General features: G+C 40.6%; 1 protein-coding gene across 1 annotated transcript in view; it reads right to left on the bottom strand.

Annotated features, from left to right (window-relative positions):
- Positions 1-495: 495 nt before the first annotated feature.
- LOC140126523 (uncharacterized) overlaps positions 496-27,753 on the bottom strand; it is a 72,190-nt gene continuing 44,932 nt past the window's right edge. The window contains exons 2-11 of the mRNA XM_072146063.1: positions 15,048-15,356; positions 12,679-12,722; positions 11,445-11,507; positions 11,256-11,312; positions 8,958-9,008; positions 7,990-8,055; positions 6,450-6,500; positions 3,154-3,186; positions 2,313-2,392; positions 496-627 (exon numbers count right to left, since the gene is read on the bottom strand). Of these exons, the coding sequence (XP_072002164.1) occupies positions 2,342-2,392; positions 3,154-3,186; positions 6,450-6,500; positions 7,990-8,055; positions 8,958-9,008; positions 11,256-11,312; positions 11,445-11,507; positions 12,679-12,722; positions 15,048-15,356 (725 nt within the window). The 3' untranslated portion in view covers positions 496-627; positions 2,313-2,341. The remainder of the gene's footprint in view (positions 628-2,312; positions 2,393-3,153; positions 3,187-6,449; positions 6,501-7,989; positions 8,056-8,957; positions 9,009-11,255; positions 11,313-11,444; positions 11,508-12,678; positions 12,723-15,047; positions 15,357-27,753) is intronic.

The raw sequence follows: 27,753 nt of genomic DNA, 5'->3' as shown, positions 1-27,753 counted from the left end.
TGAAGCTTGATGGCAGATTGGCCCATTATCAGTAAGTGCATGCATATCTGCCAAATAGTGATAACTTGTAGAAGACTCAGGGAAAGCTGGGTGGTCACAGTCGAGTTGCCCCAATGTGAAACCATAATCACAACATAATAAAAACTTGGATACTAATTGTCGGAATAATACATAACACTTCAACCTGGTTCTTTACTTTGTCAATAAGAACAGATACGCAGTAGGTACTAATTCATGATAATTGTTTCTTGTTGCATTATATTGTTTGTTTAGTGATCGTTCTTTGATGAAACATAAAAGATGATAGATATGCTGTTGACATGGAGCAATGTGTTTCAACCACAAAGAAAAAGCAGTGTTTTGACTTTTTACAATGGGACCCAATGAGTGACAAATGACACTATCTGGCATATATCATAGGCTTTCATCAGATCTATTAAATCTAAAGTTAGATTTTTAATTGTACACTGTGTGAAAATGCTTGGGAAATAATACACAGAATTGGTAATGAGATTACTACATTTATTTGAGAATCTACTTGAAGATGAGACTGTATATGAAGTGACACACGATTGCTGAATGACTCTAACCAACATGATTTAACATCCAGAAGAAAAGAGCAGACACCTGTGAAAGAACAGAAAGATCAGTTATCTACAGGGATATAAGAAACTGTGCGGAAGAGAAATATTATCTATACAGTGAAATGAAGACCTTTTAGTGGTTGGAGAGGTTTGTAGCAAGTTTTAAACTAATCGTCTGTTCACAGAAAACGAGAGAAGCATCTGGGTGGTCCCACTATTTGGACTCCCACCAAACCTAAAGAATACCTTTCCTAAATCATTGAAAATCCTAGGTTAGATGTTTTATCCTGCAATTACTTGTAAAGTTCAGAAAAACAATTGTTGTTGCGGTGCACAATTCGCCCCTACGGAGCTACTCACGGAACAAGACCGGTCTAAAAAGTCTCAATAATAAAGCAGTTTTTTGAGAGAAAACGCCCCGGAAGAAGCCCTGGAGGTGAAACCCTGGGTCGGGCAGCTTGGTTGAGCTAGCATCCCGCTACTAATTTTGACACGCAATTTACTTATGTTTGTGAGTGTTTTTTAAATAAATTCTTAACCTGTTGAAACACACTACACCATCTGCCTGTATGTTCCTCGCAGTAATATCGTCTGACAAGAATCAATTAAGAGACGAAAGGGGAACAAACGCGGTGGTGCTGGTCTGAACTGAGGCATAGTTTCATCAGAAGGATCTGTCAATGCTAATGCTGGATTTCATTGAATGGATATCTAACACTAGAGGAGAAGGATTAGAGGAACTCTGGAGCTCCAGCTAGAAGGAAAATTGATTATTTTCTCTCAAAAAACTACTTGTAATGTTATTTTCCAACAAGGAAATAGAAAGAAATATTGTTGCCAAACAATATCGCAGGAACAGACAGCAGGAGGGTATGGTCACGGGTAGCAGATTGGTGGTGGAAATTTGAATTAAACAATGCAGGATGGCACTCATGATCATATAACTCCAGGGTGGATTCACAAGTGTTTTTCAACCTGTTGCTTCTCATTAGATCAGGGTATACTTACATTGGCGTTTTTTTTTCTCTCATCAGTGATTTCTCACTGAACCCATTTTGGCCTACGGAAACATACTGATTAACTTTCTCTTCCAGGCTACAGTGATTTTCACTAATGCCTTTCTGACCCATTTTTTTCAATCAGCTTCAGTGATTGGTTTAGAACCTGTTATTTTTGTGCTCACTGACAACACTGGATCAGTGGAAAAAAATGGAAGTGTGAAAAAGCCCATTGAAAGGAAGGGTTCAGTAAGGCACCAGTGACAAATCATTGAAGCCGGGAAGAGGAAACCAATCTGTGCGTCTCCCTAAACCAATATGAGCTCAGTGAAAAATCCCTCATGTGAAACCACCCTCAATGTGAAAAACCAATTTATTTTAATTAAAAAAGATTCGTGGTTTCAGAATCCTTGAATACCACACTGAAACCTCATCCACAGATCCCTGCTTTATGCTCCATTTGACATACAAGTTTGTGTTTTGAAGATGTATATTATTACAGTGTTCACATAGTGGCAGAATCTGATGGAATAACATATGAGATCTTATATGTGCTATATACACAATGAATATGACATCTGTCTTAATGGAAGAATATGCATCATAGTAAGTACTAGGTAAAAGTCATCATGTAAAATACATCAATTACACTAGGTCTTAATTGGTTCTGGATTTATCCATCTGGGTTTAACATTGTGTACAATAAAGATTTTATTTTAGAGTTACTTACAATTTATTTATGAAGAAATTTTTTGATCTTCATCCTAAAATCCCACCGACAATATTTTTCACTCCTGAACCGACGTTACCCTAAACAAAAGTGTACCAAAATGTCAATGTAAACATGTATTTAGAAAATCACTTCAACGTTCCTATAATTAAAACCCTGAGGCAAGCCTGAGGTCAGTGGTGTAACTTGAAGCTGATGGGTCCCAGTGCAAAGTCTGTGCCAGGCTCCCTGACTATAATGTATGGTTTATAGTAATAGTCTTCTCATATGGGAAAGTGAGACCTTATAGGTCCCCTATGCCTCTTGGTCCCGGTTGCGACCGCACCCTCTGCACCCCCTCAAGTTACGCCACTGCCTGAGGTATTAAGATATGTCTCACCCTGCCCCAGGCACTGGACCTGAATTGGGTCCATTTACACGTGACAATTATTATCATGCTGTAGTTATTAATTCAGTGGTAATAAAGAGCCACTCTAAGGCTTTCATGGTCACGATGGGGTTATGATGTGACTAAGAACTGCATGCTATTTTAATGATGGATCTGATGGAACTATTTCAGCTGTAAGAACCAATTTATGGGCTGTTAGCCTGCATTCACATGGTTTTAAACAAACACTTAAATCACACACACATAATATTTAACCAAACCATTTAAAGACTATACTCATCCAGGACATTTATAACACATTGTTTTAGAGATGAATGCCCCTTTTCTAAACAAATTTAGGGTCATTGAGGGGATAATCCTACTATCTAGACTTTTATTGAATAACCAGTTAATATACCAAAACTTCTTTAGTAAAGAATACCAAGCACTGTCTATTTGTTACTTTCTACTTACCAAGATGCCACTAAGGTCAGAGAGTGTCTTTCCCTGAATACAAAACAGAATTATTAAACTATGATTTAAAGACATCCTGGTAACTTAGAAAGAAACTAAAAAAATAAAATGTTGTTAAAAATATATCAGTAATTTCAGTAAAAGTATCGCCCATGTACACTCACCGGCCTCTTTATTAGGTACACCATGCTAGTAACGGGTTGGACCCCCTTTTGCCTTCAGAACTGCCTCAATTCTTCGTGGCACAGATTCAACAAGGTGCTGGAAGCATTCCTCAGAGATTTTGGTCCATATTGACATGATGGCATCACACAGTTGCCGCAGATTTGTCGGCTGCACATCCATGATGCGAATCTCCCGTTCCACCATATCCCAAAGATGCTCTATTGGATTGAGATCTGGTGACTGTGGAGGCCATTTGAGTCCAGTGAACTCATTGTCATGTTCAAGAAACCAGTCTGAGATGATTCCAGCTTTATGACATGGCGCATTATCCTGCTGAAAGTAGCCATCAGATGTTGGGTACATTGTGGTCATAAAGGGATGGACATGGTCAGCAACAATACTCAGGTAGGCTGTGGTGTTGCAACGATGCTCAATTGGTACCAAGAAAATATTCCCCATACCATGACACCACCACCACCAGCCTGAACCGCTGATACAAGGCAGCAGTGTTGGACTGGCCCACCAGAGTACCAGAGGATCCTCCGGTGGGCCCTGGCTCAACCCAATAAGGAATCCCACAGGCCCATCAGAAAACACCATAACTTGGAGGCTGCTAGAGTATATTTCCCTGGGAATAATGAAGAGTGGGCCCCAAAAATGATTTTCTCTGGTGGGCCTAAGGATACCCAGTCCGACACTGCAAGGCAGGATGGATCCATGCTTTCATGTTGTTGACGCCAAATTCTGACCCTACCATCCGAATGTTGCAGCAGAAATCGAGACTCATCAGACCAGGCAACGTTATTCCAATCTTCTACTGTCCAATTTCGATGACCTTGTGCAAATTGTAGCCTCAGTTTCCTGTACTTAGCTGAAAGGAGTGGCACCCGGTGTGGTCTTCTGCTGCTGTAGCCCATCTGCCTCAAAGTTGGACGTACTGTGCGTTCAGAGATGCTCTTCTGCCTACCTTGGTTGTAACGGGTGGCGATTTGAGTCACTGTTGCCTTTCTATCAGCTCGAACCAGTCTGCCCACTCTCCTCTGACCTCTGGCATCAACAAGGCATTTCCACCCACAGAACTGCCACTCAACTGGATGTTTTTTCTGGATGTGCGAGAAAATCCCAGTAGATCAGCAGTTTCTGAAATACTCAGACCAGCTCTTCTGGCACCAACAACCATGCCATGTTCAAAGGCACTCAAATCACCTTTCTTCCCCATACTGATGCTCGGTTTGAACTGCAGGAGATTGTCTTGACCATGTCTACATGCCTAAATGCACTGAGTTGCCGCCATGTGATTGGCTGATTAGAAATTAAGTGGTAACGAGCAGTTGGACAGGTGTACCTAATAAAGTGGCCGGTGAGTATATTACATGTGAAGGAAACCAGTCACTGCTTGTAATGTCAGATGAGCTTCAGACCCCAGCAGGCCCTGGAAGACCCCTTTAGTTCTATTGTACAGTAATGCTGGCTCTATTTAGTCTGTGAAATACTTGTTTCTCAGAATGAAAACAGACCCAGAACCTGGACTCATATTCTAAAATGACGCTGAGAGTCCCTACCTCCTATTACTCCGATTCCTATACTGTACTGAAAACATGACACAAAAAAGAGAGCAGTGTTTATATAGAACACCATAATGTGACCTTTGTGCCTTGGAATAGCTTGTGTATTAAAGGAAACCTACCACTTCCGGTGGTGGTTATAAGCTGCGAATGGTGTGCACCAGCTCAGGGTGAGCTGGTGCCGGCGCTTATTTTAATTATGTTTTTAAACAGATGTAAAGCGTTTAAACGATTTAGTAATCTTTATATACGAAGTGGCTACACCGCACCGTGGTCCACGCTTGGTGCACTATAAGCGCCACCACTTTGTGCGCCTGAATAGGAAGTGGTCACGCGCATGGTGCGCCGAGCGCGGACCACTGTGCCAGAAGGTACTTGTATATAAAGATTAATAGAGCGTTTAAACACTTTATATCGGTTTAAAAACATAACGAAAGTAAGCGCCAGCTCACCCTGAGCAGGTGTACGGCATTTGTTGCTTATACCCACCATCGGAAGTGGTGGGTTTCCTTTAAGAGATATCTTTAATTATTATACAAATAAAAAACTTTATTGTCGCGCTCAGAAAAAAATCTATTAAAAGCTATATCATGTTTCGCCATGGAGTCATCAGAGGAAAGAATGGGACATCACCAGTGGTGTAACTTGAAGCTGATTGGCCCCAGTGCAAAGTCTGTGCCAGGCCCCCGACTATAACTTATGTTTCATAGTTCTAGTCTTCTCATATGAGAAAGTGACCCCTTATGGCCCCCCAAAGCCTCTTGGGCCTGGTTGCGACCGCATACTCTGCATCCCCTCAAGTTACGCCCCTGGACATCACACAAACACCACTATGCAATCTGCGGTAGCGGTGAAACATGTTAGGGAGGTAAATCGCAATATATGTTTTTTTTAAAGATTTTAAAGATTATGAGAAACTTGCAGTTCACTGATCCTATACTGCAGATATGATATTTAACCTAATAGCTGAGTGAGGGACAATTCAATCTTACCAGCTTGTGGATAGATAAATATAAGATATAAAACACCTTAGCCTACTTTAAATTGCTGCGCAAGCTTGCATCTCATATAAGAAGAATATACCACTGAGCACACCAGGACATCTGGACCAACGGAGGAGGTAAGTTGATTTTTTATTTAAAATCCTGCCCCAGCCCAGCTCCTAATTTATTGCAACTCTCGGGCAACCCCTTTATTGTGAGCGTATACTGAAATGTGAATGAGAATAAATAGTGTTGGTGCGCCATCTAGTGCCTGATACAGTAGTCAGGTGAGGAAAATGATGCTGACCTAAACTAGTGGACTGATACGCCATCTAGTGCTGTAATATAGTAAGGCAGGTACTGGAGTGGGTTGGCCCCTAAATTACAGTTGTTTTTTTTTAAAGTTGCAAAAGTTACATTTTTATATTAGTAGTTTTGATATGGGTCTATGTCTAAGTGGAGTATATTGGGAATAGTCGCCAAAGCTCAAATGCAACAATTTTGCCTTAAACCTATGCCAAAAAAGGCACATATTCTATGATAAATTCCCCTGAATAATGTTACACATATTAGTGATTCTTACCAGTAACTTGCATACTACATTGAGCAGTTTTCCTGTAATTTGTAGGTCATCCTAAAAAAAAACAATATTAATATATTTTCGCAAGTAGATACTTAAAAACTGTTACTGTCTCCTATGATAAGTAAAGCGCTGCGGAATTTGATGGCGCTATATAAATAAAGCTTATTATTATTTTAAACAGTTAATACCTTTTTGAATAGTGCTGTAGGCCATCTGGATGCAATACATACACTACATACACTTAGAAATGTCCTTATTTTTAAAAGAAAATCAATTTTTATTCAATAAAACTAACCTTAAATGAATCATAAACACACTGTAAACATTGTTAATGTGGTAAATGACTATTCTAGTTGCAAATGTCTGCTTTTTAACCCCTTCTCAACACGCCATCTAGTGCTGTAATATAGTGCAGGGACATCCCGCAACGTGACATACTGCTACGTTCAGCTTCTGCCACCCGCTCCTGAAGCGGAACCATTTTCAAAAGCTGCGGGTGTCAGCTGTATATTACAGCTGACACTCGCTTGTAACACTCCGATCGCGGGTGGCAACCCCTTACATGCCGCATGTGGTGTCTAAGGGGCTTCTGAAGTGGACTTGGGCTCTCCAAATCCATATACAATTACACAGCTCTTCAGGGCCAATATCTAACACTTTCTACTGCTTAGTATGGTCAACTGTAGACAGATTCACTTTAATATGCAACGCTGCCTTAAAGCATATCATTGTGCTGATAGAGTTCTCACAGTGGTATGCAGACGTGGTCATGTGATCAGGAATTTAGGAGATTGCAGTGGTATTGGACAGGATTTAATAAAACTCAGTATTAGGCTGCATGCACACGAACATGTGCCCACACGGCTACGGCAGGGCGGCACATGTCTGGTGCGGTGGAGTGAAGGAGAAGCGAATGCTGCTCACCCATCTTCTCTCCATTGAGAATAGTGCAGCACGCCGTGCTTACGGCCAAAAGATAGAGCATGTTCTATCTTTTTTGCGGTCACGGTTGGGTACGGCGAGCACAGGTTATGCACACTGTACCAAGCCCGGGTGCCATAGACAACTATGGGGGACGTATATGCGGCTGTAAATTTGTGGCCGTATATACGTCCCCCATACGTTTTTGTGAATTCAGCCTTAGCTGCTTGTTCATACTATATGAAGCAAAAGGTATGAGACCCACAAAGGCCTTGCTCTCCTCTCACAAAGTGTCCCATAGCAGATGCAAGCTCTGCCATTAGTTATAAACTTCTGAATTTAAATAAAATATCCTAGAAATATTTAATTGATTGCTATGGTGGAAGTCACTTGAATAATTGTTTTCAGTTTACTGCTATCTATTAAATTGGAACTTGGTTCTCTGCTTAAAGTGACATTTAGAAGAAGTTTACAGCCATAGCATATAAACAATATTTTTGCCACTAGAGTTTGGAAATAAAAAGTACACTGCATTTCATTACACAATCCATATATTTTAGTGAGTAATTTAAAACAATGCAATATGTATCAAGCAAAATCATATTATTAAAAAAATTACCGCAATTTTGAGAATTTCAAAGACTAGTTGATCAGCAATCTTCCCTGCGTTGTCAGTAATTTGCTCCTACAAAATTAAAATTAAATTCTGAATATTATGTATTGTTTACAAGAGTAAGAGTAGTATAACACCAGTCAGGATTATCCAGTTAATAGGCAGGCTAAAATGTTAAAGATTGCATGTCCAGGTACAGCCAGGCAATAAATGGAAAATCACAACTGTGACATCCACTAACACTTCTGTAATTAATCCTGAATTACACAGTATGTGTAGTATTAAACTGTTATCTAGGAGAATATATGGTAGATCTGACAAGTCTGAAGATCTTAAAGGGTACATGTTAACCTGTTAAGAAACTTTGCTTTTTCGGTACATTGTGGATTACAGGTCTTCATCATTTTATGCTCTATTTTAGTAGCCTCTATCTCTAATTTTCAGTTATCTCAAAGATGGTGGATTAGCGTCAGTCTGGCATCAGTTTTTCATGAATCTCCATAAACTACAGTCTGAGCGATCTGTGTAGAATTGCCTGGACTAAGACATGTCTATTTTTTAGCGGGTCAGTCTCAGGCTACATTCACATGAATGTATGTCCACCAGCCCATTGCTCCGACGGCATACGTTCGCCGTGATGGAGAGGAGTGGTGACCCCTCCCCTCTCTATAGAGATGCATGGCATACGGCTCCGTAACACGAGGAAAGATAGGACATTGTCGACTATGGGGAACGTATGTATGGCCGACGCTTGTGTGCATAGGACCTCAGTCGGTTGAAACAACAGGTGTGGGCACTGATCCATTAAGGATTATTGCAATAGTGTAGCCATGAGACACCTATTCATAAAGCAGAGCATCATAAAATTCTAAAAATTCTAAATCTATGAATAGTGTTATACGTTTTACAAAAAACACATGTACAACACACATTTTATCTACTAATTTTTAACATGTAATTTGTCGTCCACATACCAAAATATTATTTGTCATCAGAACTTCATCCAGTGAACAGCCAACATCTTTCTGGAAAGAAACATCAGATAAAAAATAAAGTTAGCACAAACTTAATAAAGGGTTATTCAAGGGAACCTTTTACTGCAATAACTTTGAAGTGCTGTACCACATGATGTGACATAAATGTCTTATACATGCAGGTCTAAATACTGTTAAGTAAACGTAAACACAGTACTGTTAAAAAGATAGTGGTTGGTTTGACTCAAATTTTTGAGATAGCTGCAGGTCCGTAATATGGTATATATTTATCATAGTTTATATCGTATGGTAGTTAGTAATGTAAAAAAGAGACTAAGGACTAAACCCAATAACTATTCAGTGCTGATCCAAAGAAAAAGACAAAACTTCTTTCCAACTCAAAATAAACTGCACAATTAAAAGAATGATCTAGCACTCTAAAACCTGCTCATATTTTGGGCTGTTTATAGCCCTTACACAAGAGTAGCTGCACATTGAGAATGTAAGCATACCGGTTCCATAAGGTATCCAGCCGGACCCTTCCTCGCCGATGTTGCAACTTGGCTGCTAGATTTTACACTTCTGAAGTTAAAATACCAGCAGGTCCCATAAATTTGTGATCATAATTTTGGTATCTAGAAGTGTTACAAAATTAGGGGAAAATATGCCTGGATAAACCACCATATTCTAATCCCAAACAGAACCTGTATGTTGTTTCTTGTACCATATGGTACAGACTTTAGCAGTCTAGGTTTTTCATTCATGACACAACTACAAATGAAGTCAACATTGACTGATTGTGATAGCCAGACACAAATGCAACTGTATAACCCAAATTCTTGGTAAGCAGGACATGGTCTGGGAAGATAGACTACTGCAGGTGCCATCTTTGTTTGGAAGGTGAACAATGGAACCCATCCTAAAGAAGACATCTCTGGACCTGTCTTCTCTACTGAGCTAATGCCCTATCTCACTACTTCCATTTGGAACAAATTGTTGTCCGCCAGTGTGTCTCAATTCTCCGGAGGCACATTATCTCAGATGAGCTTTTTATGGATCCGTGGGGGAACCTGACGTCCTCATGTGAGAAGACTCAGTGTCTACAGTTTTATGTTTGGTTTACTATTTTTGCACAATAAAAACACTTTGTTTTGTGCTTCATATTCTGAGAGCTTTTAATTACAGAGGGAGATACAGTTTTTGCTATAACCATTTGATACCACAGCTTTGTTGTGATTTATTCTATTTTTATGGCATTCAATGTGCAAAATAAATAACTCCACAGTTTTATCGAAAGAATTGTTATAGAAGAATAAAAATCAAAAAGGCAGTATTTTCTAGACATAATTTTAATGCGAGAAATATCAACAGGATCTTTTGAAATAAATTAAGATTTTATTTTGCACAATTCTATTAGTCCCACTTTGGATCTTTAACACTAGGGCTTGAACACCAGTACAGGCAGGTTACATACAAGATAGGTTCTGTAGGTTTGTTCTTAAGTTGAATTTGTATGTAAGTCGGAACTGTATATTTTATAATTGCAGCCCGAGTCAAAGGTTTTTTGGTCTCCGTGACAATTGGATTTTAAAAATCTTGTGTTGTCATAAGAACCAGAATTAACAATAAAGCTTAATTACAGACACCTGTGATAACTGTTATAGTTGTCTGTTGTAGTCTAAGGCTAAAGTACAGTAAATTACCAACGCCCCGAGGTCCATTTATAACAAGGGGTCGTCTGTAAGTTGGGTGTTCTTAAGTAGGAGACCCCTTGTATCATACACTACGATATGCCAGTGGCTTTCTACAGTTCTTATAAGCTCATAGGATCTACTAGGTGGACATCAATTATACAATTGGATCTTGCTACTATGACAATGTGATTGTGGGGGTTCTTAGAGTGGAGAAACCTGCTGTACCTGCACCCCCCCCCAAATCTTTTCATAAAAAGATAAAACATTGTTTTTGCAATAAGCAACCTTTTAGTACTGCGTGCACCAAGGGTTTGATGGGTTTTCTTTAAACCTACAACTGGGAAGTAATACACATGGTCCATATTCACACGACCGTATGGGGGACGTAAGTTTGGCTGCAAGCTTGCGGCCATACATACGTCCCCCATAGATGGCAAAGGCCACATGGCAATGGCCACACGTGTGGCACCACACCGCTCTGTACACGGGATAAAGATAGGACAGGTCGTATCTTTCCCTGAGTGTATGGCCCTTAGGCCGTGCATTTCTATGGAGAGGGGAGGGATCGTGCAAATGTACCCCGTACCCTGAAAAGAAAACTTACAAGGGCAGTATTCAGCTGTTTCAGAAATTCTTTATACAAAGCCTCGTTGTGCTCATCCTGTAAGAAATTATAAGATCTCATTAAAATGTCACTGTGTTACACTGAGCCACCAGATACTCCGTAGTCTATATGTATTTTGTAAGATGTAACACATTAGCTAAGAAATAGATTTTTTTGTTTCTTGTTTACCTTCCCTTGTTGAAACAGACAAAGCAGGTTTTGCAATTTTAAAAGAAGAGAAGGGACATCTATCTGTAAAAAAGAAATCTGTTACAAGCTTGAAGTATACCACTGCATAACAAGGAAATATTTATCTTTCTCATTCCGGTACTCTCTTTGGTAACCATTTCCATGGTTAGGTAGCTATGGGCTATATTTATATTACGTATTTTTCCGGCTAATTCTACGTATTTATATTCTGATTATCTCGATTTTATATCTCCTTGTTTATTTTGGGTTGGACCCCATATTTGTTCTATAGTGTTTTGACTTGCACTGCGGGCGATTCTGTTACTGAGTCATTCTGCTGAACGGTAATTATTTATTTACAGAGACTGATCCTGATACCTTCAATTTATCATGAGGCATTTATAGATTATGATAGACCACAGGGTTTACATTCTGAAAGCCAATGCTTTTGATTGCACAGCACCAAACTAACTTTTTAGCACACTTTGCATAAATCACAATATATCATAATAAACTGGGGGCTATTGCTCATAGAACCTGGCACTGTCATTATGGCAATCTTCTTATATTTGTTATCCATGGCCTCTTTCCTTTTAAAATCAACTTATAAAATTATTCTAATGAGCCCGGAAGGCTATGGGCTTGTTATCATGCTGTTAAATTCTGAAGAAGCACTTTCCCCCTCGCACAGTGTGCTGGCTGCGATTACAGGGAGTGCAGGGGAAATGTGAAATTGAGACGTGCAACTGCAGTATAACAAGAGCTTGTGAAGTAAGAGCACAGAGAAAGGGTTGTAACTACAGAGGTCGCAGCCAAGGCAGCTGCAATGGGGCCCACAGTCTCAGGGACCCCGGCATCCAACCTGAGACACTAGAGAATGGCGAAAGTGCACATTTATATAGATATTATGCTGCACATTGTCCATCATAATATGTATATAACAGTGAAATCTTCTACAGTACACAGCACTGAGTCAGGAACTCAGATAAGAATTGCAAATTTACAGAGTCTGCAGTGTGGAAATTTATCATAAAATGTTATAAAAAGATGCACATTTTCATAAAATAAAGTTATTTCACATGTCTGGTATACTGCAATACTGATGCAAAGTGGAATTTAAAAAAGATGTAGAAACAATAAATACTAAATTTCACATGCCCCATAAGTTAGATTTTCACAATTTTCACCCATATAAAATGTACCGGAGAATATGAATAAAGAAGAAGCAATATACCTGTAGCAGTTTGGAAAGGCATGATTTATTGATATTCTTGAAATCTAGCAAAAAGGTTAGAAAAATATTTTATAAAAAGGAAACTAAAATTAAACAAATAAAAGAATTAAAGGTATCCAACAGCCATTTTGCTGACCACTGATGGAAAGTTAGAAGACACAAGCATTCTTTATTTTGTATCATATATTGTATCATATATTAGTGAATCCTATAAAGAATAAAGGTGCCGTCTCCTCTGGTAAAATGGACTGAAATGTATTATATATATATGGCTGAATGCCTATTTTGACCGTTTAAAAAGACATTCATATATATATATATATTTATACACACACAAGACTTTTTCTCTTTGATATAAATAAAAAATTTAAGTCCATTTTAGCAGGTGAGATGGTTCCTTTATTCTGTATAGTTCTTTATAGAGCATGCCACACTTCTATTAGGTGGAGTATCACATCTGAGTGCCGACTTATACTTTTTTTTACGTCCCCGGCAATAGACGGGCAATAGGCAATAGGTGCCAGGAGCGATAAGGTGCAGCACACGTATGGCTCCGTACACGTTCTATTTTATCTTTTCCCGTTTGTACGGCTGTGCGGCATACGTCCCAATGGAGAAAGGAGGGGTCAGCCTTCCTCCTCTCCAACTCCCCACAGTATGCTTGCCCGGTTACGGCCAGAGAGGCATACATTCGTCAGAATTCGCCCTTACAATGCTTGTCAAAGGTGGCAATAGAGTAAAGTCTTCCAAAAATAACAATTTTATACCCACCAATGCCCATTTTTGTATTAGCTTTTGTACCCTCTTGTGTAAATGTGTAACTTTTATGTAAATGTGCTACCTTCTTGTGTAAATGTGTCATTTTTTGTGCACACGGCTGTAAGAGGCATTGTTTTCTGTGTAAAAAATATTATTCTTTCTAATATTAATATTCAATGCCATGTCCTGGAAACTAAGAAAAAATTTTAATGTATATACTTGAGTATAAGCCAATTTTTTCAGCACAAAAAATGTGCTAAAAAACTCTACCTCGGCTTATTCTTGAGTATATAAAAAACACCTCTGTACTTACCTTTCCAAAGCCCCGCAGGTCCTCCTCTGTCTTCAGCTCCAGCTCTGGCTCCCTTTCCAGGTCCCCGCGGCTGCATTGCACACACCATGACATCAGACGCTTGCTGACATCATATTGTTTATGCCGCCATTGGCACACACTATAATGTCAGCAAGCGGCTGATGTCAAGGTATATGCAACTGCACAGCGTGGGGACCAGAAGACGGAGCCGGAGCTGTAGACAGAAAAGGACCTGCGAGAGGAAGGGAAGGGCGTCGGATAGGTGAGTACAGAGCATAGGGGGCTGCTGGCTTTATACAGGGGAGGGGGGGGGCAGGCACTGACTATATACAGTGGGGACAGCACTGGCTATATACTGGAAGGCAGGCACTGGCTATAAACAGTGGGGCAGGCACTGGCTATATACTGGGGGGCAGGCACTGTCTATATATATGGGGAGGCAGGGACTGGCTATATACGGTGGGGAGCAGGCACTGGCTATATATATGGGGGGCAGGCACTGGCTATTTACAACAAGGCTACTGGCTATATACTAGGGGGCAGAGGTCTGGCTATATACTAGGGGGCTGTGACCAATGTATTTCCCACCCTAGGCTTATACTCGAGTCAATAGATTTTCCCAGTTTTTAGGGTACGTCGGCTTATACTCAGGTCGGCTTATGCCCGAATATATACAGTAGTAAAATTAACAAAGAAAAATATGCATATGAGCAATTTCTTGTGGGCTCTGTTCTTACAGCTTTCACTGTTTACGCCAAATAACATCTTCCCTTTATTCTTTGGTTCTCCACAATCACTGAGATATTAAATTTCTAACATATTTATTATGTTTAAATAGATTTGACCTTTCAATAGTTTTTTTTATGTGTTTGCAAAATGTCTGTTACAGGGTTCACCATCAGGAGTTTTGGGATGTGGTACAATGTAATATGTATATGATTATGTTTATTAATTTATTTTTTGATTTATAGGGAGGGGGTTTGAATGTCTAGTTTTTTTCAAAAATTTTCATTTACAGTTTTTCAGGCTCCCTAGGGTACTTTAACCCTAGAGGGTTTGATTGCTCATACCATATACTACAATACAGTAGTATTGCAGTACATGGCATTTTTGTTAATGGTCTTTACAGGAGACTCTGGGCTGTCATAACAATGGATCATCTCCCCAGAAGGCACTAATACAGCACTGCTCGCTCCAACCAAGACACTTTTGCTTTGTTTTTTTTTTTACAGCATTCTAACTTATCTAAATAGAAAATTGTAATTTTTATATTCACTTTATAAAGTTAAATACATACCTATCTCTTTACTTGTTTTCAAATAATTAAGTTCTGAAAAATCAGGTGAACTTGTAATAAATTTTCCAAATTTTTGAAGCTGTACACCGTGCATGATTGCGATATTATGGAACATGCGGCATAACAAAATGCTGTCACACATAGTTCCTGGTTTGTATACAATTTTGTCCCCTGAAAACTCAAAACAGCCACACTGGCCTTTTAGTAAACTAAATGTGCGCATGACGGCGGGGGATGAGTTAGCTTTGGTTTTAGTAACCATTACTTTTTGCTCTTCTGATTCTTGTGGAGCACCTCGTACAAAGGATCCTGAAAAACACAAAATAGCAGAAACATTTAATGGTAAATAAATAATAATAAGTACCACCCGTCACTTTAACACACGACACCGTTAAGACACGTATATCCCTATGTATTTCATGTAACAACCTTTGAGATACTATATAGTATAATACTACTAAATATCTCATGGTCTGGAATAAATAACAATGCACAACATGTAACCTATTATGTAACTCTCATCAATTGTGGGTCACACACATTACAAATACTAATCAATTGTCTGGTCTGGATTCTGTATTATAAGCCAGCTATTCTAGGGTCTGCAGTATTATTAACATTCTGGTCTAGGGTATGTAATATTATTTGTATTATTTGTCTTAATTTTGTAATAATTTTAGAAATTAGTGAAATAAAAAAAAAAAATGGATTCAACTGATTTGACTTTTGTTTTTCAAAAATTTGATTTGGGTCCAAATCGAGCCAGTTAAAACCTGGTTGTTTGTAGAAACCATAGCCTGTCTCTAGGTACCCTTTAAGCATGGCCAGGCCATTCTTTACTGTCGCATCAGAATTTATGCCAGCACCTGAAGCCTCTCCTAAAGTAGCCACCCTCCTGAAGCTTGACTTGGTCTTTTATTACAGTCATAGCAGAATTTTTGCCAAGACCAGGAGGCTTTCAAAAAGTAGCCACCATCATGGAGCTCTTACTCAGTCTCTATGGACTGGGTACTCCCACTACCAGACTTTCAGGAAAGGTGGCTTCCTGCAGCTCTGGCTACTTTTTGAGAGCCTCCACGTCATGCCGAAATTCTACCACAATGAGGGTGGGGGCACAGGCAATGCCAGAAATGTTTCCAAGAAGTTGGATAGGCAAGACAGGGAAGCCCTATCTAACCTCAAAGATCCCATTCTCCCATGGTCTGGTGCATTGTTCTGGTTGACACAGAATTTCTGCCAAGGCTTGGAGACTCTCAAAAAGTAAAAACTTAATGGGTTTGTGGAGTATTTCTTTTCATGAGATTCGCTCTTTTCTAATATACATATATCATAACAATGATGACCACTAGTCTGTGGTGTGTCTGATTATCCTCTGGACTGGAATTTGTTTCATATATTATCTAATATGGGGTCTATATTATTAATTATTGTCTGGCATGTTGTCTGTCTTATTTATCATTTGGTCTAGGGTTTGTTCTGTATTTGGTACTTTTAAGGTGATTATACATAACAACAATTAGAATAACTCTTTATCTAGTGCCAACAGAGTTATACAGATATCATGGGGTACATATAGAAACAAAATAAGACATTGCAGAGTAATAGCAATAGGGGAGAGAATCATCAATATGTCTGTGGCAGAATTCTGGAGTAATTTGCACTTGAAATGGCTTGCACCATTTATTAAGGGTTTTAGTCCATTTTGGGCAGTTTCCCCGAGTTAATCCAAAAATGGGCATGGTATGTGAAAAAATTTGGAATGGCTTAGACTGTGTGCCAGAAAATTCAGTCAGAAACTAGACTAACCAATAGCTGGTCTAAAGTGGACTCCAGATAAATCATCCAGCAAGATTTATCTGCTGCAGAATACTACTATGTAGTCTAACTCTGCACTGGTCTATTCACCAACACTTTCATTAAACTCCCCGTAGGAGTGAAAGCCCTGCTTGCAGGACCTTACAATCTACAAGGAGCTAACATTGCTTGTATAATGGTCAGCTATTCTTTGTAAATGATCAGAATAAATAAAATAATTTAATAACAAATGTTACGGCTGCATGAACCAGCTGCCATGGTATATACAGAAGCCATGGTGAATATGACTGCAGAGAAGCCTGTAGCCTGGTATCTAGCGCTTGCAGGATAACAGACGGGAGGAGTACACAAGGTTGGTTTGTGAAAAGAGAGTTTAAGAGTCATGATTATAGAAACATGAAAATACAATGTATGGATACTGTAAATAAGCTGAGATGTGACAATACACGTGGGCGAATATTCTTAGCATTCATAAACCCCACTAAATCCTTTGATAAAGAAATCATTGAGTAAAATGATACAACTCCGTTTTTGTGCCATAGCAGACTATTTTTATCATTATATATATTTATAAAAAGCTTGAAGGAATTTTGAATGCATAGAGTTAGTTTCTTTGGTCCAAAAAAAATCATCTCCTGTCTATAATGGGATTTGTCTCTTACTCTGTACAACCTGTCCTGAATTGCGCAGACTACAGTATAACACTAAATATTACCTTGCTACTAAAGTAAACTTTTTTCCAGATGGAGCAATCTTCCCTAAAATAACTGCTGATTACTGGGATCCCAATGGAGAAGCTTGTTATGAAGAAATTCTTCCAGAAAGTATCTATTTCATTGTAAAGAATTCAGTTTCCTGATATCCTTTGAACATATCTTTTTTCAGCTGTACTAACTAAAAGTTTACATAAAGTTAGACACATTGTTTAAACATGCACTAGGTATCTTATTCAGGATGAGCGATTGTGATCTAATTTTAAGACAGTATTAATTTATCTGCCCCATTATTGTTATTATCTGCCTTGATAAACTAAATTTATGTTTTTGGTAGCCTCATGGTAGCCCAAAGTCCAAACCTCTATTAAAGATGTGTGGTTTGTGGCTCCCATCCATTGGAACAACATGTAGCTGGAGCTGCACTAATCTTATACTTATCTACACTCTGTGGGTAGGGATACGTTTCTTTGTACAAGTATTCACTTGTACCAGTTTTAACTAACATCTAAGTAGTTTTAAAAATGTATTGGAATCTCCAAAAATTAAAAGCGGTAAAGCATTTTAAATCCTATGGCTAGAAATATAGAACACAGCATGGTGGCACGGTGGCTGAGTGAGTAGCACTTCTGCCTTGCAGCACTGGGGTCCTGGGTTCGAATCCCACCCAGGTCAACATCTGCAAAGAGTTTGTATGTACTCTCCGAGTTTGCGTGGGTTTCCTCCGGGTACTCTGGTTTCCTCCCACACTTCAAAAAACATACTCTTAGGTTGTTTAGATTGTGAGCCCCATGGGGACAGGGACCAATTTTATATGCTTGTGCAGTGCTGCGTAATCTGTGTGCGCTATATAAATAAAGAATTATTATTAACACAATTTTCCAATATAGACATGGATGTTGTCTTCCGAGTTTGTTTGCAATGATACATCTAAAGGAATAAGGGGTGAATACTTTTTTTGGTGCACTTTCAGTCAGTCTTAAAAGTTAATATTAAATACATTTTGTATCACTAATGTTAATTTCTGTTTTGTATCATCTTGGATAATATTGGATTGCTAACTAGATCACCAGAAGTTTGCATATTGCTAACAGTGTCATAAAATACAAACAGAAATTTCTACATAAATGGATACAATGAATTCAAGTACTTACCACAAAGCAACAGCACAAAAGCAAAACTGATCTCCATGGTTCTTTTTGTGACTGAACACAACAACTAAATGGTTTGCTAATATTATCTCATATTTATTTGTTTGTCTGATTGCATTACTAATGGTCCCTTATGTTTATATAACCTTTTACTATACCTTGTGGTTGTTTACATAGACACTTTACACAAGTAGATTATTTCCACCATGCAAAACAAATAACCAAAAGTATAAGTTTATTATTTACCATTCTGATTATCCAAAAATGTCTTGGACATCGACTGTCAGTGATTGATGCATTTAACAGCATAGCATTCCGACAATTGTAAATCAATGTTTATAAATGAAGATTTCAGGTTGCAATATTAGAAGAAGACACACAATTGCAGACAGCATTGTCCCTAAGTGATTTATTTTCATCAGTGCAGTAAAGGGAACTGGTTTAGCTTGGCAAAAAACCATAGACTTGGGTTAGTTAAACCAGTTCTTATTACCACATTAATGAGAAGCAATAAGGATGTAACAGTGCTGTCTTCATGGTTGTCTTTTCCTTCTGGAATAGCTATTATTCTAAGTTGTGTCACAAGGCTTCTTGAATATTAAATGAGCATATTTTTCCTTTCTATCATGGAAGACTGTCTGCCAATTCTACCCCAAATTCTAATTGTAAGTGAAGTATGCATAGCTCAGTGTGCGCCATGTATAGAGGAGGTAGCAGTGCGCACATGTTTGGAGGTGGTAGTAGTGCACACCGTATGTGAAGGATGTAGTAGTGCACACCGTATGTGGAGGATGTAGTAGTGCACGCCACATGCGGAGGATGTAGTAGTGAATGCCATATGCGGAGGATGTAGTAGTGAATGCCATATGCGGAGGATGTAGTAGTGAATGCCATATGCGGAGGATGTAGTAGTGAACGCCGTATGCGGAGGATGTAGTAGTGAACGCTGTATGCGGAAGTTGTAGTAGTGAACGCTGTATGCAGAGGATGTAGTAGTGAACGCTGTATGCAGAGGATGTAGTAGGGAACGCTGTATGCAGAGGATGTAGTAGGGAACGCTGTATGTGGAGGATGTAATAGTGAACCCCGCATGTGGAGGATGTAGTAGTGCATGCCGTATGCGGACAATGTAGTTGTGCCCGCATGTTTGAAGGCGGTAGTGGTGCATGCAATTTGAGAACTTGCTATAAAAACTAAAAATGTTTTATAATTTGTAAAAAATAAGCAAACATTAAAAAATTTACGAAATAGAAAGAAGACAAATGGCTAAAGTTTTCTATAAAAAAAATTTGTGGTATGACTTCTTGTCTAAAAAATAGAACATTTGAAAGCTAGAAAATAGTAATTTTTTTTCAAATTTTCTAATTTCAAGTTTAAGTCTAAAAAACCCAACCAATCAGCAAAATGATCCTACTAATATAAACTACATTGTGTCACGAGAAAAATATCTCAAAATCAGTTTGATAAGTTAAAGTGTTAAAAAGTTATTACGACACGAAGAGACACTGGTCAGATTTAAAAAAAAAAACGACTGAGCCTTAACGTGCAAAGTGGCTGCGTCCTGAAGGGGTTAAAAAAATGTTAAAGGGGTGTTCCCATTTCAGCAATTAAATGTTATTGTTTGAATAATGAAAAGTTACAAAATTTTTACTTGCTAGCATCCTAATCTAGAAAACCATGAGGAATATCATCGAGAAAGTATATTGGAAAATGTATAATTTTTCATCATACAAACAATAACGTTCATTTGACAAACTGGTATTTTCCCTTTAAGTGGAGTGCAATAACACATATGCAATTTCTATAGCTTCCATGATTCTTTTTGGTGACTGGCTAGAACCACTAAAAGTCTTCTAATATTACCTCAATGTTATTTGCTTAGAAAAAGCAGCTTAGCTGATTGTATTACTAATGGACTGTATGGTTATATAATACCTTTGTTCTCTTTTATTCCAAATACATTATTGTTGTAAATATAGTAATGCCAGCCTGGTAATATTTTTACTGACACACCAAAACAAATATCAATGTATTATCACTTGATTACCATCCAAGACATGATCTTACTAAGCCTTTAAAAGAAGTATTTTAGAGGAAACCATCTACGACCACATTCTCATGAAGCATATGGAAAATAATTTTTCTACACCTTTTATAACAAACATATGTCATAGATTTCTGGTTATTGGTAATCTGCTTTCTTTTAGTTTTACAAATGTATAAATTACAAACAGCATTCAAATTTGGATTAAAACAGTCTTATTAATTAATAATTAAATTGTTCAGCAGTCTATGGAGAAATTAACAGCCTAGACATAAGACTAATTGCCTGAAATATAGTTTGGGGATGTAACAAAATGATACCAGGTGGTGCAAGGTTAGATGTTAAAAGCTAAACAAAAGGGTCTACTGAAGCTACTCTGGGCTGAGAAAGCAACCAGTGAATTACCAACCAATTTGAACAATCCCAGGAAATACATGACCCAGAAAATTGATATAACAGACACAAATAGGGAGTACAAGGGTAAGGAAGGCAGGCAAGGAGAGGGCAGGTGTCCATTACAAGCAGTGCAACACTCAGTCTTCCCTACAAACAGTATTGATGGAAAAGCAATCAGGATTTAGGTGGAAAAGTATTACAGCTTGAAGGTGTGAACCCACTGTGCCACGAGACCCACCTCCTCAGAGGGACACAAATAGGGAGTACAAGGGTAAGAAAGGGAGGCAAGGAGGGGGCAGGTGTCCGTTACAAGCAGTGCAACACTCAGTCTTCCCTACAAACAGTATTGGAGGAAAAGCAATCAGGATTTAGGTGGAAAAGTATTACAGCTTGAAGGTGTGAATCCACTGTGCCACGAGACCCACCTCCTCAGAGGGCAATGCCCCAACGAACCCCTTGTTCTTCACAGGGCTCCTGATGGTGGAGATGGCTGAGCCAAGGGGACACCACTTCTAAGGAGTTTGGGGACACGAGACAGCTGGTCTTTGGCATACTAGAGGACACCATTACTGAAGCCAGAGGTACAGGTGGGCACCTAGGACGAGATCTCAGGAACAGCAGTAAATTTATTTATTGGACCCAATAAATACCCTCTGGAGGACCAGGATTGCTTGCATAGGTCACATGCCCAAAAAGATGGATCCAACATACCTTATTATTTAGATGCTGTAAGCTACCACTAAAGGCATATGAAGGAAACATGATATTGTGGTTGGTGAAGCTTGCCTGAAGCAGGGTCAAATTCAGATCATTCGGAGAGGTTCCTGGCTGTTGACTGTCAATGGATCACTGGATCACTGTTCCCATGAGGTCACTTCCAGCACATGTGGGTGTTAGTAGCGAGTGTCTGCTATGTAACCCAACGTATATATAGAGAGGGCTCAGCTTTTGAACCTTCTCCACACATGCTTAATGTCATCGGCCTTTATAGTGCGGAATTCTTTGTTAATGTTTTAAAGGAAATTTCATGAAACTGCATATAATTTTGAATAGATGTCATGTTATATTGGTCACTCTAATGTATTTTGTTATGCATGTCATGAACACACTTCTGCAATTTTATTTGTCCTAGTGATGTGGCCATTAAAATATAAACCTTACACATTTAAAAACCATATTTATCCTACAGTAGGTGCACTGAATACAACACAATCGCGCATTACCCCGTTTCATCCATTGGTCTGTGGGTAGTGGCATAATTAAGCAGACTCCTGAAAATCCAAGAAAAATAAGCACGTAACACAGATTTACACAGCAGAAATTGGATGCTTCCCATGAGCCCTATGCATTTAGAGAGACGTTCCCTTACCTACATTTATTACCCAGAATGCTTTGAATTCATCTGCTGTCCTTAGTAAATCACATCTATTAACGCTTTGACTTACATGTTTTTTGTCATCCTTTTACTTTCATGCAATTTTTTGAATTATGTGCACATTTTTATGCACTGCACTTTCTATATGAATAATGGTGCATTCATTTTTTTGCTACCATTTACATCCTCATAGAGATTTTTGCACATTTTTAAAGCCATTCATGTTTCATCTGCATATTGTTATGCACTGCACTTTTTATATGCAGAATCATCTCGCACCACCACATATTTATATTCTCATAGGGATTGTGCATACATATACATATATTCTTCATACAGCACCTTGCTCTTTGTTGGCCAACTCATAGGTCACATGTCTTTCCACATTTGCATTTTCAGCCTTTTTGGATGTGTTTCTATTTTGTTTTAATATTAAATGTAGAATATGCTGGTTAACTCTCTGCTCTCTTCCAAAATGGCGCCTGGGTATTTCTGAAGGATGTCCGCATGCTCGGCGCCTGCTTTGTGTCTGCGCGCCCAAGCGGCTTGCCATTGCATCATCCGGATGCATGGCTCCAGATGTTGCATCTGTCTCGCCGCCCTATCGTGCTTTCACATAAGTCTCTGAGCATGTGCCATACGTCCTCCATCCCACGCCCTCTATCATCATAAGTAGGCTTGTCTACATACTCTTCTGCTATTGGTTAGCCATGCATATATAATTTCCTCACACTCTCCTAGCACTGCCCATTGACAAAGAACCTGTTGGAATCGAAACACATGTTGGGGAGCTGCTTGGCAGCAATCCTTCCATGCACACTGCTGTGATGTGATTTCAGGTATATACCATAATTCTTTATTGCAACTGCGCATTATTGCTTTTGAATAATTGATTATGGCATCTCATGCTTTGCACTGTGCACTTTGATAAACCAATGTATTATATTTCATGCTATGTGCTATGTGTTCCCTGCACTCATGTTTTTGCTATGTAGCCACTAATTTTATTTGATGTTTAAGTTTTAATTGTATCCATTTATACATTGTATACAATTGTATCCATTGAGGCCCACGGTGGCAGCAAAGATAGGGACACAGGGAAGGCATCACCTCGGGTAGGCAGGACCTCGAGTATTCAGGACCGCAGGTAGGCAGGACCTCGGGAAGGCAGGACCGCCACCGGAACACAGGACCGCCACAGGAACACAGGACCGCCACAGGAGTACAGGACCGCCACAGGAGTACAGGACCGCCACAGAAACACAGGAATGCCATAAGAACACAGGAACGGCACAGGAACACAGGACCATGGGAAATACGGAGGCTTCTGGAAATGCACAGGAAACACGGAGGCGTCTTGAAACGCTCAGGAGGCTTTCACTTCAGTGGAAGCACTTGAAGATCTGGCAGGGGATGCTGGGAGCCACCGGATTATGTAGCCGAGCCGGGAATGCCAGTGCCATTTAGGATGACGCTGGCCCTTTAAGTTCCTGGAGAGTTGGCGCGCGCACGCCCTACAGCGGGAGCGTGGCCTACAGAGGAAGCCGGCGTGGGACCTGGATGGGACCGTCGTGGAATCCGGAGCCAGGAGAGTTGAGTACGGGGGGGGGGGGGGGACGGGGACGGGGGAAGGCCCTACATCGGAGGACAATACGAGACATGGATCACAGGGGCATCCGTGACAGTGTCCTACTTTATTGTGCATTGGCCTTTATATAGTGATTTGTTCAGGTCTACTTGACTTGATAGGATTCATTTTCAATCTCGGCACTTCACACTGCATGTGCTGTCTGTAGCATCTAGCTGCTGTTAGTGTACTGTGCTGTAGCGATTTCATTTTCAATCCCAGGGTGTGCGTTTAGGGGGATCTGTATACCCCAAATAGCAATTCTTTGTAGTGACTGAATCCAATAGGAAGAAATCTGTTTTATATCTATGCAGCAGCTGTAGTGATTTGTGGACCTCTTCCAGGGTGTGCGTTTTGGGGCATCTATATAACGCAAACTATAATATTTTTTTGCTGCTAAAGTTGAGAGCAAGAAATACGTGTCACATCTACCTAGTTTATAGAGTGATTTCTGCTCCTCTCCCAGGGTGTCCATTGTGGGGTATCTGTATGACGCAAATTCCAATACTTTTTGTTGCTAAAGTTCAGAGCAACAAATAAGTGTCAAATTCACGTACTTTATAGAGTGATTTTTGCTCCAATTACAGGGTGTCCGTTGTGGGGTATCAGTATAACGCAAATTCCAATACTATTTTTGTTGCTAAAGTTGAGAGCAACAAATAAGGGTCAAATCCACAAAGTTGATTAACCACTATGTCAGACAGAAAGGTGACTGGTGGAGCAGGCAGAGGTCGCAGCTCAGTAAGGGGACGTCACAGCAGGGGTGACTCTGCGAGGCCAGAACTGCCGTTGTCATCTAGCGGCAGTGTGTTGATCAGGAGCAGGTCAACAACCCAAAGGTTGTTGATTGGTTGACTAAGTCACCCAATTCCTCAAATATAAGATCTGACAACCCCAGCCAAGAGTCGGTGGGTTCGTCAGATACAACAATTAGTTGGCATGGCCCAGGAGCAGGTCAGCGGCCCTCATCTGTCCTCAACCAGCCTTTGTACTGTTCATTTCCCTCAGCCAGAGAGCTACTAGGTGGTCTGGGCTCAGAACCACTATTCTGCGAGGGCGAAGCGTTTTAGGACAGTCAGCAGCTGCTTGGCAGTAAAGAGATGGGGCAGACATCCTCTGCTTTGTGCAGTAGGCAGGATGTGCATACTGACACCGTTGAGGAGAGTAGCAGTGACAGGGAAACGTAAATTGATGATGATGTAGCTGATCGCACTTGGGAGCTGGGTGTAGCAAGGGCTCCCATGTTCATAGACGTTGGGCGAAGATAGTGTCAGCTTGCACGTCAGGAAGCGAAGCAGGCAGCAAGTCGCTACTGTGGCCGTGAGTCAGCAGGGTGGCAGCAGTGTGAGCACATGAGCAAAATGGCCGCGGGGTACAAACCCCGCTTCTTAGGTTCAAATAAGCAGTGGTACAGGAGCTCAGCAAGGCAGCAGCATTATTAGACACTCAGCGCAGAGTGTGGGCAGTAAAATCACCACCTCGGAGGTGTGGCAGTTTTTTGTTAAGACACCAGAGGAGCCGAGTGTGTGTATATGTAGAATCTGTAATATGTGAAGCGTGGCCAGGGAGCTAACATTGGCACCACAACCCTGAGACAACAGTGTCACCATCCAATGGCCTGGGAGAAACGTGGAACATATGTGGAGGTCCATCCTGCCGCCGCAGCAACAGCAGCAGATCATTTCAGCCAATCAAGGCTCCAGCAGCTCTGCCAAAGGGAGCTGTTTGTCTTTGACATCATCTCCAGGTCCAGATGCTCCTGCTCCTGGCTATGCATGGTGCCAGCAGTCGTTGAAAGAGGCGATTACAAAGAGACAACTGTATGCGTCCAGCCATCTAAGGTGCAGAAGCTGACCGTGCTCTTGTCCAAGTTGTTGGTACTGCAGTCCCAACGTGAACTCTGCACCCTTCAGTGAACTAATGGTTTGTGCCGAACTGAGGTGGAGAGTTCCAAGCCGCAAATTTTTTTCCAAAATGGCAGTGCCAGTCCTTCACCAATATGTACAACAGAAGGTAGGCCAGTCCTTTAGCTTATCAGTTTCTTCCAAGGTTCACGGCAGCGCGGACGTGTGGAGCTGTAACTACGGTCAGGGCCAGTACATGTCCTTTACAGCCCACTGGGTGAATGTGCTTCCCGTCCTGCCACACCAACAACTTGAACAAGAGACCTCGCTTTCTCCTCCACATTGTCAAACCACTGCTCCTGCGCCAGTGTCCGCCTTCTCCTTCTCCCCCACCACCTCAGTCTCCACAAGTCTAAGTGCTGCTCTATCATACCACATGTGCAGGGCACAGCGATGTCACGCAGTTCTACACCTGGTTTGCCTGTGGGGGGGGGGGGGACTGCTCCGCATCATGCAAGAAGAAATCAATCTGTATCTTTCTCCGCAACAAGTAAAAACTGGAACCATGGTGACAGACAATGGGAGGAACATGCTGTCCACGCTGCACCGAGGAGGGATGGCCCATGCGCCCTGCATGGCGCATGTGTTCAATCTGGTTGTCAACAGATTCCTCAAGTCTTCCACCCATCTGCAAGACATTCTAAAAATGGCCAGTAAACTGTGCATGCACTTCAGATATTCTTACAAAGCCAAACACACCCTCCTCCAGTTACAGCGTCAGTACGGCCTACTGCAACATAGTCTGATATGCAATGTTTCCACCCGCTGGAATTCCAGCCTCCATATGTTAGACTGCCTGTATGAATAGAGAAAAGCCATTAATGATTTTTTTGATGATGCAAGCGGAACGGAGTACTACCCAGTGTAACTTTGATCTCAGCCACTGGCAGCTCATACGTGGCACCTGCTGTTTGCTCAGGCCCTTTGAAGAGGCCACGTTATTTGTCAGTCGCCAGGACTGCGGGATGAATAACGTCATTCCACTACTTCATATCCCGGAACTCATGCTGCAAAATCTGTCTGGTCATGGCACTGGAGAAGTGGAGACTACATTTTATGGCCACATGAGGCCACATTGAAGCAATAGCAGAGTCTGGTGAAATCAGTGATTTTTCCACTTAGGTGACAAGAGAGGAGGAGCAGGAGCATCCGGAGGAGGTAGAAGACAAGGCAGATGACCCAGAAGCACTGTGGCAGTATACAGTGGAGATGGAGGCCAGGAGCCCCTCAGAGTCACTTGCGCAGATGGCCTGCAGCATGCAGGAGATTCCATTATTAGGGGAACACACAGGGCAATCTGTCACAAAGACCGTGCATACCGAACAGTGTGTTGTTTGCCGGGTGCTCGGGTTCGGCATGTTGCGGATCGGGTTGACGGATTACTGGGAGGGGCTGGTGAGGAACCAGCGTTCATGGTCCACATTGGCACTAATGACAAAGTAACAGGTAGGTGGAAGGTCCTTAAAAATGATTTCAGAGATTTAGGCCATAAGCTCAGGGCAAGGACCTCAAAGGTAATTTTCTCCGAAATACTGCCTGTACCACGTGCCACACCAGAAAGGCAGCGGGAGATCAAGGAGGTAAATAAGTGGCTCAAAAGTTGGTGTAGGAAGGAGGGGTTTGGGTTCATGGAGAACTGGGCTGACTTTTCTGTCGGCTACAGGCTCTACAGTAGGGATGG

Source organism: Engystomops pustulosus, chromosome 4 (genome assembly GCF_040894005.1).
Source record: "Engystomops pustulosus chromosome 4, aEngPut4.maternal, whole genome shotgun sequence".
NCBI lineage: Eukaryota > Metazoa > Chordata > Amphibia > Anura > Leptodactylidae > Engystomops > Engystomops pustulosus.
The sequence above is the reverse complement of the archived record's forward strand: the minus strand, read 5'-3'. Positions and strand labels throughout refer to the sequence as shown.